This window comes from Giraffa tippelskirchi, chromosome 7 (genome assembly GCF_054371585.1).
Source record: "Giraffa tippelskirchi isolate mGirTip1 chromosome 7, T2T-mGirTip1v1.2.pri, whole genome shotgun sequence".
Classification (NCBI taxonomy): domain Eukaryota; kingdom Metazoa; phylum Chordata; class Mammalia; order Artiodactyla; family Giraffidae; genus Giraffa; species Giraffa tippelskirchi.
This window is the reverse complement of record NC_137281.1, coordinates 86,743,513-86,765,148: the sequence shown is the minus strand read 5'-3', so window position 1 is coordinate 86,765,148 and position 21,636 is coordinate 86,743,513. Positions and strand designations below refer to the sequence as shown.

Below are 21,636 nucleotides of genomic sequence, written 5' to 3'. Positions count from 1 at the left end.
CTCCCTCCCGGGACAGTGTTGGGGGTGGCACATTTGCCCAGAGACCCAGGGCAAGTGCGGAGAGTTAAACTCAAGAAAATCAACAAGAGAAGATAAGTCCCGGAAGTGATGAGTCCAGAGTTTGGGGTGAGGATGGTTGAGGGCAGCCTGTCATCTCAGAGGTACCAAAGGGAAAGGGCAGAAGGTCCCTAGGAGAGAAGCCAGGCACATGAGGGAAGAGATCAGCCCGACAAGGCCCAGGCTGCTCAGTCTAACACCGCTTTTATGGGCGGGGCACTTTGCAGTGTCCCTGATGCCTGAGAATGAGGTGCCGCCCTCTCAGGATGGATTTCACTCCAGGCCTGGCGTAGGCAAGAGGAAGGGCCATTCAGGTAGCTCCTAGATGTGGAGTCTAGTCTTGCCCACTCAGCATCTGGGTCTCCCTTGGGGTCCTGTGTCCCTCAAAGAAAGGCCCCATGCAGGCCCTTGCCTCTGGCTTTCCCGTGCTCAGTTCAGAGGCTGAGAGCATGTCTAGAAAGCTGCAGGTGTTTCTCTTTCTGACTTCACTCTGTCTCCAGGTCCCCAGTGAGTATATGTTGAATGAACATGCCCCTTGCTCAGACTCTCAGTAGCTCTCCTTTACCCTCAGGGCATAAACTCCTCTCCAGATTCACAGCGGGGGGGCCACAGTTCCAAAGTCTTCCTAGGAGGGAGTGTCATTCTGGGTCTTAGAGGAACAAAAGGGCAAGCAGGGCACCTTGCCTGACCCTGCTCTTCTTCAAGGTGCCGACCTGCTTAAAGCACCGACACATCCACTCAGTTTTGTTTTGCTTTCTTTGTTTTTTAATTTAGAGGCATCATTGCAAGACCAAGGGATGAATTCATTCTTTTTAATAAAGAAATCTTCAGATCAAATAGCCCTTCTAGCTATTCCATCAACAGCCCACTGGAGTGCCAGTCACAGAGACCACTCATTTACCAGGTAATTGCTGTCATTCAAGTGTCAGATGGGATGTTGTAAGATAGCAGTTAAGTGAATTTTTGCTTAGTCAAGTGCCTTTTCCCCATCAGGTTTGTACATTCCGAATGCGCAGTGGATATCAGTGAGGGATGGACTTGGCTAGCCTTGCTTTCCAGGTCTCTTTATTCCTCTCCTAAGACCCTGCTGGGATGTGGCTGGGCGAGGGCCTGGAGTCAGAGCTCTCTCCTGGAGGCCCAGAAGAGCACACCCCAGCTCCAGGTTATTATTACGTGCTCCACCACCCACATCTGGTTGCCAGGAAGCTCCAGGTTTGTAATGAGAGTGCTCTTCGTTATGGAAAGGAGAGCTTAATGTTCTAGGATGACTTCCTCTCCTCCCTGCCCTCTACCCCCCCTGGTTCTCCTCTGTTCACAGGTGCAAGGCAAGCGTTGTCCAGTCATCCTTCACGAGGAAGCTGACACTCGTCTGCTTTTTAAAGATGTGAGCTCTGGGCTGTGGACTCAGTGATAGAGAACGGCTGTGATGAGTGAATCATTCTTTCACCTGATTGCCCCTGTGATCAGTGGCCTTCCTAGGATGGCTGGACGAGATAAGGGTTCAGTGGCTGGATAGGCTCAGTCTACATTAAAAATTAGGGCTCAGGGAGGAGCAAGGGAGGGGCTCTGTGTGTGACTAGGTTTGGGGCTCAGTTTACGCCCCGACTCGGCTCCCTGATGTCTAGTGTGAACTGTCCTTCACATATAAAATGCAAAACAACTTGTCACTCTCCTGCCTTAAAACCTCCTATGAAATAAAGAAAGCAAGAAAGAAAACTTCAGGGGTTCCCTAATGGCCTTTAGGATCACAAAGGGCATTTAAGGGAATTCCCTGGCAGTCCAATGGTTAAGACTCCCCATTTCCACTGGAGGGGGCACTGGTTCCATCCCTGGTTGGGAAACTAAGGTCTCACATGCCTCATGAACCCCGCCCCCACTCCTGCCAAAGGAAAAAAAAAACCACCACCAACAAAACAAAGCAGGACATTTAAGACCTTCCTAGCTTGGCGTCTGTTGGTCCCTGTCCTCCTTGCCACTCCCTCCATGCAGCTTGTGTTCAAGGCAGATAAGCTGCTCAAAGTCTCTGAAGTACCTGTTTCCCTCTTGTCTCTGAGTTCCCAAGGCAGTTTCCCATGGTGGGACTGACCTTGCTTCCCCTTGGTATTGTGTAAGGCCTAGAAGCTCCAGCTCTAGAATTGAGCAAAGCTGGGTTGGATCCCTGCTTTATCACTTGCTGACTATGGGAGGAGGGGCAAATAGCCTCATCGGAGCACAGAGGACGGATATGGCACCCATGCAAGGGCCGGGGTGTCTTTCAGGGTGTGCCCACCGATAGATTTTCAAGCATATGACCCATTTTTATTTATATATTTCTTTGCTGCATGGCGCAGCATGCGGGATCTTAGTTCCCCAAACTGGGATTAAATCTGCTCCCCGCTCTGCATTGGAAGCACTGAGTCTTAACCACCAGACTGACAGGGAAGTCCTGCGCGTGACTCATTTTGAAATTGAAAGTGAAAGTCACTCAGTCCTGTCTGATACTGGAGTGGGTAGCCTTTCCCTTCTCCAGGGGATCTTCCCAACCCACGGATTGAACCCAGGTATCCCGCATTGCAGGCAGATTCTTTACCAGCTGAGCCACAAGGGACTCATTCATTATTCCCTGTTGTGTTTGTGTCTGGTTAACATTTGGCCTTCCTAGTGGTCTTGTTAGACTACTGTGATTGGAAAACTGAAAAGGATGCCTCCTTGGCCCCCCTTACAGTAGAAGCTGTGTGTGAGCACTGGGGTACAGCAATTAGAGGCACCTTGGCGGATCTGGAGGTTCTCTATGGCTGCTTTGGACTGTCTGGGGCCGACAAGCCTGGTTATGGAAATGCAGCACTCAGGGTATGGGGAGGCAGCGGCACCATCCTGGCTCCCTGGCCTGGCTACGGCAGCAAGGTCCTGAGCCCAGTGCTCCCAGTGATTCCTCCCCTACACCCATGTTCTTTTTGCTGCCATAACCAAGTGCCACGGACTAAGAGACATTAAACGACACAGCTTTGTTCTCTTAATGCTGGAAGTCAGAAGTCCAAAAACACACTGGACAAAAAAATCAAGGTCAGCAGGCCTGTGTCCCACCTGATGCTCTAGTGGAGAATCCATTTCCTTGCCTTTTCCAGTTTCTATAGGGTACTTGCATTCCTTAGGTCACGGCCCCTTCCTCCACACGCAAGCCAGCTCGTACTTCTGTCATCCCATTTCTTTCCCTTTCTTTCTTTCTTTTTTTTCTGACTCTGCTCTCCTGCCTCCCTCTTATATTAATATAACCTCCCTAGTGGTTATGTTGGGACCACCTGGATAATTAAGGATAATCTCCCCATCTCAAGATTTTTTTTTTTAAGTGAAGTATAGTTGATTTATGGGCTTCTCTGATAGCTCAGTTGGTAAAGAATCTGCCTGCAATGCAGGAGACCCCAGTTTGATCCTTGGGTTGAGAGGATCCCCTGGAGAAGGGAAATAGTTGATTTATAATATTGTTAGCTTCAGGTGTACAGCACAGTGATTCAGGGTTTTTTTCCAGATTGTTTTCAATTATAGGGTATTACAAGATAGTGAATATAATTCCCTATGCTGTACAATGAATCTTTGTTGCTTATCTACTTCTTGCATAGTTGTTTGTCTTTATTAATCCCATACTCCTAATCTGCCCCTCCCTTCTTCCCTGTCCCCTTTGGTAACCATAAATTTGTTTCCTATGTCTGTGAGTCTGTTTCTGTTTTGTATATAGATTCACTTTCACTTATATTATTTTTAGATTTCACATATCAATGATATATCATTTGTCTTTCTCTGATTTACTTCACTAAGTATGATATTCTCTAGGCCCATCCATGTTACTGCAAATTGCAATATTTTATTCTTTTTATGGCTTATATTTAGGTCTTTAAACCATTTTGAGTTTATTTTGGTATATGGTGTGAGGGAGTGTTCTACCTTCATTGATTTACATGAAGCTGTCCAGCTTTCCCATCACCACTTGTTGAAGACACTGTCTTTTCTCCATTGTATATTCTTGCCTCCTTTCATAGATTAATTGACCATGGATGCATGTGTTTATTTCTGGGCTCTCTATTCTGTTCCACTGAACTATATGTCTAATTTTGTGCCGGAACCATGCTCTTTTAATTACTGTTGCTTTGTAGTATAGTCTGAAGTCTTGAAGGGTTATTCCTCTAACTTTGTTCTTTTTTCTTCAGGACTGCTTTGGCAATTCTTGGCCTTTTGTGATTTCCAGTATATATTTTAGGGATATTTGTTCTAGTTCTCTAAAAAAATGTCATGGGTATTTTGATAGGGATTGCATTAAAATTGCTTTGGGCAGTATGGCCATTTTAACAAATACTAATTTTTCAAATCCAAGAAATAATGGATATATTTCCATTTCTTTGAGTCATCTTCAGTTTCTTTTATCAATGTTTAATAGTTTTCAACATATAAGGCTTTCATCTCCTTGTTTAAGTTTATTCCTAGGTATTTTTAATGCAATTTTAAATGAAACTGTTTCCTTTCTTTCTCTTTCTAGTATTTCGTTATTAGTGTAAAGAAATGCAAAAGATTTCTGTATATCAACTTTATATCCTGCTGCCTTGCTGAATTCATTTATTCTAATAGTTTTGTGTGCAGACTTGTTTTCTATATAGAGTATTATGTCATCTGCAAATAGTGACAGTTTTACCTCTTCCTTCTGACTTGGATACCTTTTATTTTTTTATCTTGTCTGATTGCTCTGGCTAGGACTTTCAATACTATGTAGAATAGAAGTGGTGAGGGTGGGCATCCTTGTCTTGTTCCTGAATTTAACAGGAAGGCTTTCAGGTTTTCACTATTGAGTATCATGTTGATTGTGGGTTTGTTGTAAATGGCTTTTATTATGTTTAGATATGTTCCCTCTATACCCACTTTGATGAGATCTGCAAAGTCTCCTTTACCATTATAAGGCAGTATTCAAAGGTTCTAGAAATTAGTATGAGGATACTGAGGGGAGCAGGGGGCATTATTCAGCCTACCATAATGCCTTTCTAAAGTGGGCAAGGTAGCAGGCTCCTGGCTGGTCAGCTCTATAGTATTCTGAGAAGTAATTCCTGGAGATCTAGCCTTAAGCCTCTTCCTTCAGCTCTTCCAATGATTTGGAAACACCCAGTAAGTACCCCGGAGAAGGCAATGGCACCCCACTCCAGTGCTCTTGCCTGGAAAATCCCATGGACGGAGGAGCCTGGTATGCTTCAGTCCATGGGCTCGCGAAGAGTCAGACACGACTGAGCAACTTCACTTTCACTTTTCACTTAAATGTATTGGAGAAGGAAATGGCAACCCACTCCAGTGTTCTTGCCTGGAGAATCCCAGGGACGGAGGAGCCCGGTAGGCTGCCATCTCTGGGGTCGCACAGAGTCAGACACGACTGAAGCTACTTAGCAGCAGCAGCAGCAGCAGTAAGTACCCCGTGTTCAATCCTTTTCTGCTTAAAATACAGTAGCTTCTCTTTCCTTCACCCAACTATGACTAAAATACCAATTATCCTTCAAGTCTCTGTTTATCTTTGGGAAGACTTCCCCAATTTCTCCAAAGTTCCTTCTCCCTACTCTAGACGCCGCAAGTCCTCCTAGATCAAATCTCCCTAATGGACCATGACCCCTCCATGGGATCAAATGAAAAGGAAGTCTGCAAATGAACCAAAGGCCATAAGCTGAGAGCAATTTCATAAATATAAGGCCTTGGGTGAGGCAGGCATGACCTGAGAAGGACTGGGATTAGTCAGGGTGGAGCCATGCTATCTGGGCAGCTAGCAACACAAGGAGGGAAGCCTGGGATAGGAACGCTGTCTCAACCTTACAAAACTCCTGGGACTCAAAAAAAAAAAAAAAAGAAGGATATTTTCGGATACAGAAGCAAGTCAGCATCTGGATACACATGAAACAGTACATTCTTCAGGTCCAGGGCTGCTGTCCAGTCTGGGGCTTCATGGGCCTTAATCCAGAAATGCAGAAACAATGGCACATGACAGAAAGGACAGGCCCTGATCCATAGGAAAATGTGGAGGGTCAAATCTAGAAAATAACCAATGAGCAGAAGCTGCATTTCCCTTGACAAGGCAGAAAAGGGAACAGGCCAGATGATGTCCTGGTTCTACAGGGCCCTGCCCCTAGCTTACCTGGGACAGGACCAGCAGTCTGGCCCCAGTACCTAGAAGGGCATGCTCATGCCTGGGTATCAGTGGAGCAAGGAAACAAGTGTCAGATGCATGCAACACATCAAAGAGGACTCTGCATGCCACCTTAGATGACATGCATATGAAGATGGGACAATAGGGAAAGACAGCCCGGCAGAAGGCCACTTCTACCGGCAGGCAAGAACTAAAAAGCCCAAACTAGAAAATGCAGAGGTTCCATTCTGTCTGTGGCTATCGTGTGCTGTGGCATCACACAGACCCCATGCCCTCCCCAGGCATCTTTCCTGTCTTTATCGGGGGAACAGTAGACTCTATGGAAGGGTTCAGGGAAATAAGGAAAACAAGGAAGCTCTGTGCAAAGTAGGGGCTTAGGGAAGACAGAGGAGTGGGAGACGCAGATCCTACACCATGGCAGGAAAGAGGCTCCAGCTGAGGAGGAGGCCTGGGAGGCCTGGGGTGTCACTAATGAGGTCCCAGCAGACAGGGCTGGGCATGAGTGAACTGAAGGAACCAGCCCTCCTCCACCCCGATGCTCGGCACACTTCAAGTTAATAATTAAAATGCTTCCTGTCAGATTCCAGCCTGACACGTAATTAGAGCAGCTCCAGGCTTTAGGCAATGGTGATGAAAACAGTTCTTGTTAGAAAGAGACTTTTCTGGGGATCAGCTGGATGAGGATAGAATCCTCCTCCCCGAATTTTGCCATCAGGGCCTCCCTCCATCTGCATTCCAGATAGATATAGACAGGGGTTTTCCTTGTAGCCTGGGGAGGGGCAGGGGCGTGGAAAGGAGCATCCATTTCCCCTCTGCCTGCTCCAGGAGGAGGCTGGACAAAGTGCCATCCTAGCTGACATGAGAGGGCAGAGCAGGGGTCTGTGCAGGAAGGAGGGAAGGTGGGGATTCCTTGGACTTTCAAAGTCCAGACAGATAAATCTGGGTCCTGCTGCAGATTCTGAATGCCACTCCATCCTGTGCACACAAGATATTGTTATCATAGCCTTTCTTCCCAGCGCTGCTGGGTAGTTGCTGAGCTCAGTCACCAACTCTTCAGGGTCGAGGCATCTCAGGCCCCTTCCCGCCTATCCCTGGAATTCACCACCTCCTTCTAGAGCAAAGACTTTCCTATCAACAAAGTGGGGCATGGACCCTGGAGTTCTAGCTCCCAGCCCCTGGGTTTCCTCAGCCTCCCAGGAGCAAAGCTTGGAGGTGCTGTCCATGGTTCCACAGAAACTTCCAGTTTCAGGCTCTTCTAGCAGTTCTCCCAGAGCCTCAGCCAGTCAACCCCTTCCTCCGGAGTCCAGTCCCTGAGCTCTGTCAAACCATCCTACCTGCTCGCCTGCCCCCCGGCCTGGCCCCCTCAAGAGTGTGAAGGGACCACCACTGCTAAGCTCATTTAGGAGAGTCCCAAGTGCCTCTCCGGGGGCTTCACCCTGATGGCTCTGCCCTTAGCAGCTTGGCAATCAGCACTCATGCCAAAGCTACCTATTAGAAGAAGAAAATCATTTTAAAGTAATGTTGTGTTGCTTCATTGAAGTTGCCTTCATAAATATTTCAAAGGTGTTTATTAGGAAAACTGCAGGAACAGAGAAGAGGCTGTGAAGACTGAGAGAAGAGATGCTTCGTGAGGTCTCAGCTGCCTCTGCCGCCACCATCAATGAAACATCAACTCCCTTGGAGGGCCTGGCCCTGTGGGGGCTGCAAAGAGGAGAAGCCCACTTTGTTGGGTTACCCTCGCCCGCCTTGGGGAGGCAGCTGCTCCGAAGCCATGTACCTGTCCTCAGATTGAACCAACCCCAGGAGGTGATATAACAGAGTCCTGTGGACCCAGCGCTGAGCTGGTGCAGGGGCCTCCTAGGTCCTCCTTCGAGTGCTGTTCCCAGTTGTTGGACAATTGTTCCCCTCCTCTGACTCAGGCTTCCCTTGTGGCTCAGTTGGTAAGGAATGCACCTGTAATGTGGGAGACCTGGGTTTGATTCCTGGGTTGGGAAGATCCCCTGGAGAAGGGAAAGGCTACCGATTTCAGTATTCTGGCCTGGAGAATTGCCTGGGTCACAAAGAGTCGAACAAGACTGAGCGATTTCCTCTTTCACTTTCTGACTCAGTGGTGCAGGGGAAAGAGGTGGAGGTCCCTTCCTGGGTAGGCTGATGTACCCAGATTTGTAGCTACTGTCCTTCACTCTCCACTCTCTGCTCCTTCATTTACTCCCCTCTCCCCAAGCACATATCCGTCCAGGACCACATCAGACTAGGAGCAGCAGAGCCAGAGCAGGTGCACAGGGCCAAACAACCAACCCCAGGAGCCCCTCAGCCCAGGCATCTCAGCCTTGTCTTGCCCCGCTCCACTGGGCAGGGAGAGCCCAGCCCAGGATCCTGAAGAGGTGGTAAGAATGGTGTCTTCTTTCCTTTCTTCTCTCTGTGGGGGTGGGGCAGGGCTGGAGACACCATGACTGCCTCTGATACAGCTCCTCCCCTTGGGAAAGAGCCTCTTTCTCTTTCCCAAGCCAAAGCCAACTAGTCAATTAAACCCCAAGAAAGCAGATTCGATCTGCAGGCCAAGGGATTGCGTTGATCTGCAATGCTGGTACCCTGGGGACCATGGCTGCCTCACCTCGAGCCTGGAGCTCCTCTTCTGCCATCTTCAACTGAGACATGAGCAATCCTCCTCACCCCCATCTCCATCCTCCCACATCCCTCCACCGCTGCCACACCCTGTCTGATGGCCTATCCCCTCTCTGTTGGTCTCAGATCAAATCTCTCTTGTTTGTGCAGGCTGAGACTGAAGCCATCTGTTCAGACCTATCCATTCATTCAGCTTAAGTGCAGCTGAGGTGCCCCTTGAAGCCTCAGTCCTTTGGGCAATCTCTCTTCATCTCAGTCAACCAGAGAAGGGGGGGCTGTTCTTGACCCCATTTTGCAGAAGTGACCTGCAAGGACACAGAGTACCCAGCACCCCGAGGGTTAGGAGGTAGCGTTCCCCCACATAGAATGTGGGGGTGGGTGAACGGAGCTCAGGGAACCTTCCATGGTAAATAAAAAGAAGAAAGACTTGCAATTACCATATCAATTGTTTCTGGGTAAATAGGGGCTTCTAAGAGATTTTTTAAATAGATTATTCCTTTAAATAGGTTAGGCACCCTTTGACAGCCTCATTTACATTATTCCTTTGCTGGGAAATCCTTTTTTTTTTTCTGGGGATAGTGCAGAATTCAACTTCAGCCTCAGTGTGAATTCCATTCAGAGACTGGATGAATGTTGTTTGGGTACTTAGTGGAGGACAGGGGCTGCTCTGTGCCCCAGGCTGGGCGGGGCAAATCCAGAACTACTCTGGGGAGGAGATGAGCTCTCTGAGAGCAGCAAAGGAGCCAGGGCTTTATTATGGCTGTGAAACACTTGAGGTGCAGTCAGGCATCCAGGGGATTCACAGCAAGGAGTGCGTAGGATTTACACAGGCAGAGAAAAGAGGGGGCAGATTCAGTGAGGGAAGAGCTTGAGCAAAGGCTTATAAACAGGATTGAATATGGCCCATCCAACTCCTCCCACCCCGCCAGTCATCTCTGGCCCCTTCTCCCTCATCACCCATCCTCCAGACAGAGCAAAATGGACTCCTCTCCCAGCACTACCAAGCCCAGTCCACAAATGTCCCAGGTGTGGAGTCCCTGGCCGCCAGTACATTCTCTTGCGGTGGTGGTGGTGTTGAGTCATTAAGTCGTGTCTAACTCTTTTTGACCCCATGGACTGGAGCCCACCAGGCTCCTTCTGTTCATGAGATTTCCCAGGCAAGAATACTGGAGTGGGTTGCCTTTTCCTTCTCCAGGGGATCTTCCTGATCCAGGAATTGAACCCAAGTCTCCTGCAATGGCGGGTGGACTCTTTTACTACTGAGACACCACGGAAGCCCACATTCTTTTGCAGGGCTGACCCCTATCCTCCCGGCTGCATTAGGTGGGTGGACACTCAGAAGGGCAGCCTGGATGGAGAGACCAAGGAAATCAGCACCCTGGCCATGCTTCCCACGTCACAAGCCCTTGGCGTGGTCAAGCATGGAGGCTAAGCTCCCTCTGCAACTTGGCCAGCTTCGGGTTCTCAGAATGTTTACTGATGTGCCCACCAGTGAGCATATAGACTTCAAGCCATTATGAAAGCTATAGAAACAAGAAGTAGTGTGTTCATTCATTAGCAACAAATTACCTTAGCAAATAAGGCTAAATGTCAGTTCAGTGGCCGGCAGAGATACATGTTGGTCCTTTCCCCCAGTGCCCTAAGAGTGAGGGTCACATTCTGCAGGCACTGTTTAGGAGAGGATATTGAAACACAAGTGGGCTTCCCAGGTTGCGAATAGAACCCTAAGTTCCCACTCTTGGTCAGACCGGGCACCCAGGCTGGTAGAGAAATCACCTGCCAGTGCAGGAGCCTTAGGAGACATGGGTTCGATCCCTGGGTTGGGAAGATCCCCTGGAGGAGGGCACAACAACCCACTCCATTATTCTTGCCTGGAGAATCCCATGGACAGAGGAGCTTGGCAGGTTACAGTCCATGGGGTTGCAAAGAGTTCGGACACGACTGAAAGATTGAGCATGTACATTGAAACACAAGAGGCAGGAAGGGAATGAGATAGGGTGCAGACTAGCACCCCAGGAGCCTGATAGCCTGAATTATGGGACTAGACAGGTAGACTCTAGATAGCTAAGCTTAGAGACTGAGGGAAGACTAGAGGCTGGAGACCACTCAGGAGGGTGGTGGAAGGCAGTGGTAGAGGAAAGACGCTATCCTCTGGCCTCTTTGGCTGTAGCAGGTCTGCAGAACAGTAGAGGCCACAGAATATCCTGGGACAGAAGCAAGTTTGAGGCAGGGAGGAAAGGAAGCAGAAAGAGCGTGCAGGCTGCTTTCTTGAGCCTGGCACACGCACACAGCCCGCTGGGCTGCAGTGAGCAGGACAGATGGTCCTTCTCTTCATGGTGCTGGAGGGAGGGAGGGAGCCAGGACCAGCCGCGTGACTGTGCACATCTGGAGGCCTGGGGGCAACAAGAGAGAGGGAGAAGGGCAGGCAGTTGGAGGAAAAGGAGGGAGCCCCCTGCCTCCTGTCCTCAGGCTGAAGGGGGCTGCACCGTCATCCCTGGCGCCCCCTCTTTTCTCACTTCCCCAGTGCCTGGGTGCCCAGTCTGACCAAGAGTGGGAACTTAGGGTTCCTGCTCTCCTCTGGGCCCCACAACACAAGAAACAAGCCCTCCTCTTCTCCACACTAAACAAGATCCCTCCCTTTAACCTTTCTTGCACCTGTATTTTCTGTTCTTCCTTTGGTGAGAAAACAAACACCCTTTGGTCTGATTCAGTCTCATTGAGAACAGCTGGCTTGTCTCTTGCCCCTGGTCTCAGAAGCCTCTGCTCTGGGCTGTCTCTCTGAATCCTGTTTTGCATTAACTTGTAAGGTAGGCTCGAGCCCCTGGGGTACGCACATCAGCTATTTAGCAGTGATCTCATCTAGCTGCATCACAACTTCTAGGGATGGGGCCAGAGAACTGCTATTATTAAAACTTCCTTAAGTGACTCTAAGGTGCAGCCAGGGTTAAGAACCAGTGGACTGATGTGAAGTGGAGCAGGAGCGTGGTGCCCAGGATTATCTATTAGGGGCTGAAACATTTTGATCCATGGGTGAGGAAATCATGTCAGCTGAGGGAGGTTGAGGGGAGGGGGCGATTTTACTGCTCAGGTGCTGAGGAAAGGCTGGCGACAAAGGTCACAGACCCTCTGCATCTGAGGGCTGGGATGCGTGTGCCCCGTGAGGCCCAGCGTTCCCTGTGCTCTAACAGGCATCACCTCATTAGTGCTGAGATAGTGTCACCGTAATTACCTGGAGCTGGTGGAGCCAAATGGCAGGTCATGAACACCCTCAGAAACAAGTGCAGAAAATGGAATGTGCCCTGAGGCATCTGCATCTAAGTGAGATGCTGATGAATGTGGCCCCATCCATTGTGGTCAAATGTGGTGCATGCAGGATGCACCTTTCAGCCCAAGGCCCACTCCATCCAGCAAGAGGCAGACATGCTCACCTCTAAGACTGGGGTCCTAGAACCATGAAGACCCCTAGCTCCTGGGGAATTGAGGCGGGGCCACAGCAAGTTAGGTGTTGAAGGGCAAGGCAGTGCAGGGTGGGTGGAGGAGGAAGAGAGGTCCACAGGCCTCATCCGTTCCTGGGTCAGGCTCCACTGTGTGTCCGAGTGCCTGGCTGGGGTGGCAATTCCTGGCACCCTTGCTGCTCTGTCTAGAATTGTTTTGCCAGTGGCCCTAAGTGCTCTTCACTAGCACATTCTTCCTGCCAAGAGGACTGGCCAAACAAGCAGCAACTCTACCAACATTTAATATCTACAGGCCTATGGGCCAATGATTAGTATGAGGCTCCATACTGTAGCAACTGGAGCACAAGGCTGCAGTATTTGTCTCCAAACTGTAGAAGCTGCCAAAGTCTATTCTAAAACAGCAGTGCTAGGAGATACTATATAGCCATTTAGAAAGAACGAAGGAGGTCTCTGCAAAAAGCTAGATACAAAATAGTATATACGGTAGGATCCATTTATATGAAGTTCAAAAACAAGCAAAATGAATCCATGGTGAAAACAGCCGGAGTAGTCTCTCTGGGCAGAGAAGGCGATGGCACCCCACTCCAGTACTCTTGCCTGGAAAATCCCATGGATGGAGGAGCCTGGTAGGCTGCAGTCCAGGGGGTCGCTAAGAGTCGGACACGGCTGAGCGACTTCACTCACTTTCACTTTTCATTGTCATGCATTGGAGGAGGAAATGGCAACCCATTCAAGTGTTCTTGCCTGGAGAATCCCAGGGACGAGGGAGCCTGATGGGCTGCCTTCTATGGGGTCGCACAGAGTTGGACACGACTGACGTGACTTAGCAGCAGTAGCAGCAGCAGCAGCCGTCTCTCTGGGTGGGGCCATTGACTAAGCAGGGTCAGGAGGGAACTTTCTGGATCCTGAAAGTGTTCTATATCTTGATCTGGGTGATATTTACATGGTGATGTAAACATTTCTTTAAAAATTCACAGAGCCATACACTGAGGTCTAGCATCTTTTTTACACACTAGGTGTATGAGACACCTCAACAGAAAAAGTAAAGAGAACTGACTCGAGAAAATGGTCAAGAAAACAGGGGAAAAAAAGCTGTAGAACAGAATTTGTGATTTCACTTTTATAAATGAGTAAGCCTGGGGAAAAGTCTGGAAAGATAGCAAACTGTTAGTAGTACTTTCCCCTGAGTGAGGGGATTGAAGGTGAAGACAACCAGTTTCTACATATCTGTATTATTTGCATTTGTGGTGTTTGAACCCTCTGTTCCCTCATACCTCCTCCATGTTCCAGCCACTCACTTCATGGCGGCTCCTCTCTGGGTCATCTGAGTGTCCTGCACTTGGAGGCCTGGGTTCAGGGCTATTCAGGGCTATCTTTGGCTTCATGTTTCAGTTTAAGACTTGGGTTTTGCATTAAGATCTCTGGCCATTGCCCCACTCAGAATTTGCAGGATCTGGGACTTCCCTGACGGTCCAGTAATTAAGACTCTGTGCTTCCACTGCAGGGGGTGCAGGTTCAAGTCCTAGTCAGGGAACTAAGATCCCACATGCCTTGTGGCCGAAAAACTTTTTTTACTACTAATAAAAATTAATCTGCCAGGGTCTCTGCTCATTGGGAAGATTCCCTGGAGAGGGAAATGGCAACCCACTCCAGTATTCCTGCCTGGGAAATTCCATGGACATAGCAGCCTGGTGGGCTAGAGTCCATGCAGTGGCCAAGAGTCAGATATGACTTAGTGACTAAACAACAACTGTTCCTTGGCCTACACGTACCAGCATCCCACTAGGCAACCACCTCCCAGGATGAGCCAGGTCAAGTACCTCTCCCTGAACAGACACCATGGAAGGCGCTGTCCATGCTTGTGAGAGAGCGCTGTGAAAAGGAAGAGAGCAGGGAGAGAAAGGCAGGGTGACTCAGGCCCGCCAGCCATGCTGTTTGTACCCCAACACCCAGTCTCCTCCCCCTGAACGGTCAGAGCCACTAATTGGTCTTCACGGCCTTGGTTACAAATGGTCCTGGAGGTGAATTCCGGTCACACCTCAAGCCAGGAAAATGAACCCTGCTCTGTCCCCTCTTTAATATGGATGTGACACCTGCAGGCTACAGCTTGTCGCACTGTGAGAATTATTTCTCCATTAAAATGCAGGAGTTGGAGCTTTGCCCAGGAAGAGCAGCTAAAAATACTGCTGTCTAGGGGCACCAGTCACTAGGGGGGACTGAATGGCCACCTTCCTCACCCTGCAGCCCCTAGGGAAGTCCCACACCTGCCGGGTCCCTCCCTCAAGCATCTGATACAGCATCGTGTTTGAGCCATCTCCCAGTCCTGTCCGAAAGAAAAAGCACCAGTTTCTGGGCCTGTTTTACTGATGGGCAAACTGAGGTTTAGACAACTTGCCCTGGGTCACTGTGTTCCACTACAAAATCGCCAAGGGGGCAAATGTGTGCAACCCGACTGCAGGGAGGGAAAGATAAGCCATCACATGTGCCCAGCACTTTATAGTTTGTAGTATCTTCTTCCTATGTTATCCAACCCTCATAACAATCCTACGAAACAAGAACTACTATTGTCCCTACTGTACTGATGTGGTTGATGCCTGGTGAGGTAAGGTCACGCTCAAGGGTGGAAGAGGAGACAAGGGGCAAAAGACAGAGCCTCGGCGAAAGGTTTTTGAATCTAAAACCTACCCACAGCACCAGTGGGGGGACCTTCTAGTAAAGTGACTGGACTCACTTCTAGGGCCACCGACTTTAGAAGAAGCATCCCAGTTTGGAAAGAATTCCACATACCTTTCCAAAGGGCACTCATCACCCCTTCTTTTTAAAAATATTTTGCTGTTTTTAAAACTTTTATTTATTTGGCCACGTGGCATGTGGGATTTTAGTTCCTTGACCAGGGTTTGAACCCATGACCCCTGTGTTCAAAGCACAGCATCTTAACCACTGGACCACCAGGGAAGTCCCTTCACCTCTTCTTAACAGATAAGGAAATGAAGGTTCAGAGGGATGAAGGACTTGGTCACAAGTCAGTAGCAAAGCCAGGAACAAAAGTCAAAAAGGAAAACAAGAAAAAAAATTAAAAACAAAACAAAAGTCAAGTGTCCTGAACCCCAGCCCGAGCTCTTCCTGCTGCCCTAGGGCCTGCAGAGTCTGGGGACTAACTGGTGGGCCAGTTCTGAGACCCTGGCCCCCAAGGGTAAAGGAGCCCAACGCATTCTGCAGGCTCCCACATCCTTGAACCTGGTTCTCTGGAAATGGTTTGCTTGCTGTGTTCACCTCCTCTTCTTCGTCTTAGAAACTGGAAGGTGGTGAAAAATCTCAGGCCCATTTTTCATATAAGAAAACTAAGGCCCTGGGACTTCCCTGGTGATCTAATGGTTGACTCCAAATGCAGGGGGCAAAGGTTCAATCCCTAATCAAGAAATTAAGATCCTGTATGCTGCACAGTGTGGCCAAAAAAATAAAAAATCTAAAGCCAGAGAAGTTAAATGCCCAGCTCAGGATCACAGGGCAGGGCTAAATGAGGCCTTAGACCTGGACCTCTGACTCAGGTCTGGTGCCCATTCCACTGTGTCAGCCAAAAAGAGCACGCAGAGTTCCTTTTCTATGTTAGCTTCTTCCTGGGTCTCAGTTTCCCCATCCGTGAAATGGGGGTATTAGGCCTTAAACAAGCCTGGAGTCTGAATCTTCTGAGATAAAGATATTAGGTGACATTTCTAGGAGTGGGTGGAGCCCCATACAGTGACCAAAGAGGCTGGCTTTCTGGACAGCCAGCATCCTTACCAAGTGGGTAACTGAAGTTAGAAAAAGGGCCATGGAAACCCGGCGACTTAAGGACAACAGTGAGAGTAAGGAGATCCAGGCACACCTACTCTGGGCCTCAAACGTCCAGGAGGGAATTCTTCCAGTTGAGCCCTGCTGCCACACAATTTACAGAGAAAAAGCTTTCTACAAAGGCATTTATTTTTCCCAAAATGCACCCCCAGTTAACAAAATTTCTCAGAGTCCCACATTTAAATTAGAAACCCCCACATCTTTCATTCCTGGTGAAGGGAGGGATGTCAACAGGAGGACATCAGGTCCTCAGAAGTTTACTCCACTCGAGGACTGGCCAGAGACGAACCAGAAATTGTCTGCCCAGCTCCGGAATAGCACCATGGTGGGGGAGGGGCTGTCCCTGCCCTCAGGCTTCCCCTGTGCTGCAGCTCTCAGCTCCCCAGGGTCTGTCGGGTCTGGGCTGCCTGTTCCCGCTGTGCATGCCTGGAAAGACACTTTGGAAACCATCAGATGCTCCAGTTGTGGCGAAAGGCTCTGTCTCTCTTTCCAGGTTTCTGGGCAAGGATTTGGGATGGGATGGGAGTGAGGTATCCAGGGAACTGTGGTACAGAAGAGGGGTTCAGCAGGAAGCAAGGCAGGAGCCCCTCACGAGTCCCTCTTTCCTCACGGGTTTCTCGGCTGAAGGGCGAGCTCCTTACGGAGGGGCTTGTCTTCTCGTGCAGGGTCCCCAGTACCTAACACAGTGCAGACGCCCAGAGATGCTCAGTGAACGTTACTTGAATGGATCAATGAAAGGAAAAGCAGAGGGACAGCAGCAGATCCCAGGGGGGCCCACGCAGTTGCCCAGAGACCCGGTGTGACCAGCACATACTTCCCGTGGGGAGGGCAGGTGGAGGGTGGGGTGCACAGGGCACAGCCCAGGGCGCCCCGGAAGAGGCAGGGTCCGGGGAAGTCCTCACGTGTTCCAGCACGTGCACCTGCTTGTCTGCATGCCTGGGGGAGGGGCCCTGTATTCACTTCACAGAGGAGGGAAGAGGCTGACTTTGGGGCCAGAGCAGGAGGCGACGCCTCTAGTCTGGAGGAAATACTAAGGCTGCAGTGGCCTCGGCAGAGGAGACAGAGTTAAGGGTGGATGGGGGAGAAGGCTGAGAACTGATAACTAATGTCTCTGGACCATCGGAGACAAGGCGAGGGGAGACTGTGTACCACATCTTTGGAGAAAAATGGCAGCCAGATGGTCCGTGTAGCATATCCGTTGGGGAAATACGGTGGCAGGGAGGTCTGTGCATTGCGTCCATAAGGAATAAAGCAGCAAGATGATTTAGGTATCGTGTCACTGGAGAAATAAGGCAGCAGGATGACTTGGGAATCGTGTCCATCAGAAAAATAAGGCTGCAGGGTGGTCTGTGTATCGTGTCCTTTGCAGAATGAGTAGATCCGCCAGAGTGGACGCCATCTGTTGGAGGCAGGGAAGCCCCCAGCCCAGAGCTCACACTGAGGCTCCAGTGCAGCCAGAGGTGGGAGCTCCAGGGCAGGGGCAGCAGCTCCCTGAGCCTCACGGTCAGACTATTTCTGGTCCATCATCTGCATTTCATGATGGGAAGGAAAACAGAGAGGGGAGCATTAAATGCGGGAGGGCTAGTCTCGGGAGTGTGCCAAAACTCCAGGGATGTGGTCACATACTCGGGGGGTTGGGGGAGTATGTGTGAGGGGGCTGGCAGTCTGACTGGCAACCCCCACACCAAGCACTGCCCTCAAGGCTCAGATACACACACAGCAGCTGGGCGTCAGACTGACGATGAGGGTGCCTGGAGGAGACTGCCCAGTCCTCGCTGGCTTCTCTCAGTCCCCCTGGGTCCAGCCACCTCGCACCCTTCCCTTCCCTTGGTCTGGCACACTCTTCCCTTCTCCATGCTGCCCCCCACCCTGTCTGTCCCGATTCATCTTCTCCACTCCATACGTTCACACCCATGGCCTCACTCTCCGCCATGATCTGAATGGAGAGTTTATTTCCTAACAGGAACAAGGCAACCTGAAAGTTACTTAAGGCTCCATAACCTTTGGCCAAAAATTAAGGCCCCAACACTTTTGACCTTCTAAGTGGAAGCCACTCATATTTAGTGATAAGTCTGCATCAAGAAATAGCTTGTTCAAAATATACACAGAGATATACATATATTTATAAACAAACAGACACACACAGAGGTGTAGCTCCTGGTCACTTTTAATAAAGAAGAATCTCAAACTAAAACTAACCTCCAACCAACCACTTCCTAATGTAACTGCTGATGTTATGATAATCTGACTAATAACCATCACTAACAATTATTAACCACTGACGATGTACCAGGAACGTGCCTGTCCAGCTGAAAACCCCATTTCCTAGCCTCACTTGAGTTGCAGTCACGTGACTAGGTTCTGACAAATGGATATAAACAGGAGTGACAGGAGCTATTTCTAGTCAAGCCCTAGAAAAAAATGTCCCCTCCCTCTCCTCTTTCCCTCTTCGTTCTGGAGGGGGTGTGGGAGCTGGAGCTCCCTGGACCTGGCAATGGAAGCTTTGAGTAGAAGGCAGAAGCCAGGTAGGAGGAAGCTGGTTGCAGGGTACAAGTGGCCTTAAGACAATCTCGACTCCTGTCCCGGTTAAGCCTCTATCATATTTGCATCCTGTTAAGAGCACTGGGGACCTTGATTTCTCCGCCTGCTGCCATTTCAACAGGGAGGAGTCGAGGCTGTTCTTCTGGGGGAGGGAGCCTCGGGGCAGCAGCAACCCCGTCACCAATGACCACCCCCTAGCCTCCTACACACAAGGGCACATGCACGCACAGATGCACAAACACCACATGTCTTTACCTTCTTTGTTTTCAGAGTGTTTCAGGGGCCGCAGGGCTGCAAAAAAGGAAGGAGTACACAGTGAAGGGGAAGCTGCGGAAAGTGGTGGTAAGGAAGAAATAAAGTCTAGAAGAAGGACTGGGAGGAGGAGGCAGCAGGGAGAAGTTGAGAGGGTGAGGGAAACATCACAGCACTGGAAAAAGGGTTTCAGCTGCTTCCCCAAGTTCCAGTTCTGCTCTATGACTTGTCACTCTTCCCCCAGGCCTCAGTTTTCTGCATCTCTATAATGGGAACAACGCCCCAGCCCTCCTGTGAGTGAGGGATGTGAGAGTACCCTGAGCCTGCTCTACAAATAAGGTTATGTGAGGTGCTAAAGGAGGCTGCAGGTGTCACCAGCTAGGCCTGGGATCTTGCAGAACTGAGACTAAGCATGTCGCTAAGCCCCCCTCTTCTCCCTACTCCCTCCCTTCTACCAACTGCAGCTGCCTCTGAACAAGAAAAATGAGGCCTGATCCCAGGCTGTGTCTACACCTGCCACACCCGGGCACCAAAGGCAGAGAATGAATTGGCACAGTTTACAACAGTCCCCAGAGGTCAATCTTCTGCCCCTCCTTCTTCAGGGACTGGGGGGTAACCCGTGTCAACCGGCACCATCACAGAGGGCTCAGCAAGAACCTGCTCCCCCAGTACATGGGCCCTGGGCAGGGAAGGCAGTGAGGCCTCCAGTGGCCACAGGGCACCAGGGCCTTGGCCCCTCCTCTCCAGGCTCCAGGCTTGTGTCCCCACAGTGCCAGGCCCGTCTCAAAGTCACTCGAGAGACGTTCAAAACGGCCCTCTGGTGCCATCAGGGAAGGCCAGGAGGCCATTTTACATACGGGAAACTGAAGCCGAGAGGAGCAAAGCACTGACCAAAGTTATTCAGCCTCTTACCAGAGTGGAACTGTGTCAGGCTAAAAACAGTCCTAATAACAGGACTGAAAACTACAGAGCCCTTGCAGGTCCCCGGCACGATATTCGGCCCTTAATATACATGATCTCATTTAATTTAACTCACACAACCTATGAAAGGAGCAGTTAGGAGGAAACTGAGGCCCAGAGAGACAAAGTGACTTGCTCAAGGCCACGTAGCTTATATGATCTGGGGCTGGAACTAAAACCCAGCCTGCCCTGCTTCCTGAGCCAGGTCCTTCAGGGTGGAGTGGCCCTGGTGGGTGGGTAAAGGTAGGCAGGAGAAACAAAGCAGCACCTGGGAGACCTGCCTCCAGGTCTACTGCTGAGCAAAGACCAGACTCACCTAGGCTGGGAGGCCTCAGTCCACGGGACACATTTCATTCAAACCTTCAAGTAAATGGGGACCCTCCAGACCTTGGGGTCCCCGCCCCTGTCCCTGCATCCATCCTCAGCCAACAGAGTCCCTCTGAGTTCAGACTTACCCGTCTTGGATCCTTCTCCATCCCCATCATGGTCCTCGGCTCCTGGAAGAGGGAACAGAAACTTCCTCAGCCCTACCCACCTTCATCACTGACCTTCTGCTCCTGGGAATGCAGGAGGCAGGGAAATGGGGCTGAGCAGGCCTGGCCTGTGGCAGGATGAGAGGGACCCCAGGCAGGAGCCCACCACTCACCTGGCCAAGGACTATCCACTCACTCACCCACCCACCACTCACCAGAGTCAACTTCCCTACCAAGGTCAAACCACCTACCTATCAGTGTCAACTTACCACCTACCAATCACCACGTCAATCCACACTGACCCCAGCAAACAGCAGCTGCTTCAGACACTGTCCACTCTAAGGATGACACATCCTCTCATGGTGACACACAAGCCCACAAAGCATTCACACCTGCGTGGCTCGATTTCCACATGCTCTCACTCACAGACACGCTCATGTGACTTACGCTCTCACAGTCACATACAGACACATTCATCCCTTTGTTACACATCCACTACTCGCTCCTAGTCACACTCACATCCACCCTGCATTTCTGCACTCTCACCCTGCATGTCTGCACACTCACGGGCAGGCCCACACTTGTTTAAACACACGAGATCTGTTCAGCCTCCAGATCACACACATACACACACAATGTAGCTGCATTTGCACACACATTCATTCTGTCACTGGAAAGTGACACTCCTGTTGATGTCATGGACACACCAACATACCCAGAGACACATGCACAGCCCCCTCTCACTTACCTGCATTCTCCTCCTCGCAGCTCTGTTTGATCTTTCTCCAGCACACGAAGGCCAGGGCCACCAGCAGGGCGACGAGGCAGACGGAGAGCCCCACGGTCACCCACAGGGCCTCGGGGGGGAATGTCATGGGCTGCCCTGGGAGGGGAGGTGGGGAGAATGGGGAGAGACTGTCATGCCTGACCCCCAGTGGCCCTGAGGACAACCCCTCTGACTCCAAAGTGTGACGAGGGGGCTCCTACCCTCATGGGGCCCCCACACCATGAAGAGAGCTTACATAAGCTCTCGTGCCCCTTCCCCCCACATCCACAAACCCTCCAAAGCCTGAGACAGCTGGGATTGCCATGGGCAGGCCTCAACCTGTGGTCCACGATGCTCAAGAACCTTCTATGTCTCCCTACTGACATGAAAATAGTGCGTCAAGCTTCTTTGTAATTCCATTCTCTGTAGAGATGACTGACTGCTCCCAGCCCCTGCACCACTGCTGTCGGTCTCCTCTACCTGAAAAGTGCTCCCTCACCCTCCACCTGACTTATGATTCCTCCTCAGGAA

At 50.3% G+C, this 21,636-nt stretch overlaps 1 protein-coding gene across 2 annotated transcripts in view; it reads right to left on the bottom strand.

Moving 5' to 3' along the window:
* Positions 1-16,224: 16,224 nt before the first annotated feature.
* CD276 (CD276 molecule) overlaps positions 16,225-21,636 on the bottom strand; it is a 33,106-nt gene continuing 27,694 nt past the window's right edge. For both annotated transcript variants that reach the window (XM_081506368.1, XM_081506369.1), the window contains exons 7-10: positions 21,088-21,222; positions 20,322-20,363; positions 18,910-18,945; positions 16,225-17,640 (exon numbers count right to left, since the gene is read on the bottom strand). In XM_081506368.1, coding sequence (XP_081362494.1) covers positions 17,618-17,640; positions 18,910-18,945; positions 20,322-20,363; positions 21,088-21,222 — 236 coding nt within the window. In that variant the 3' untranslated portion in view covers positions 16,225-17,617. The remainder of the gene's footprint in view (positions 17,641-18,909; positions 18,946-20,321; positions 20,364-21,087; positions 21,223-21,636) is intronic.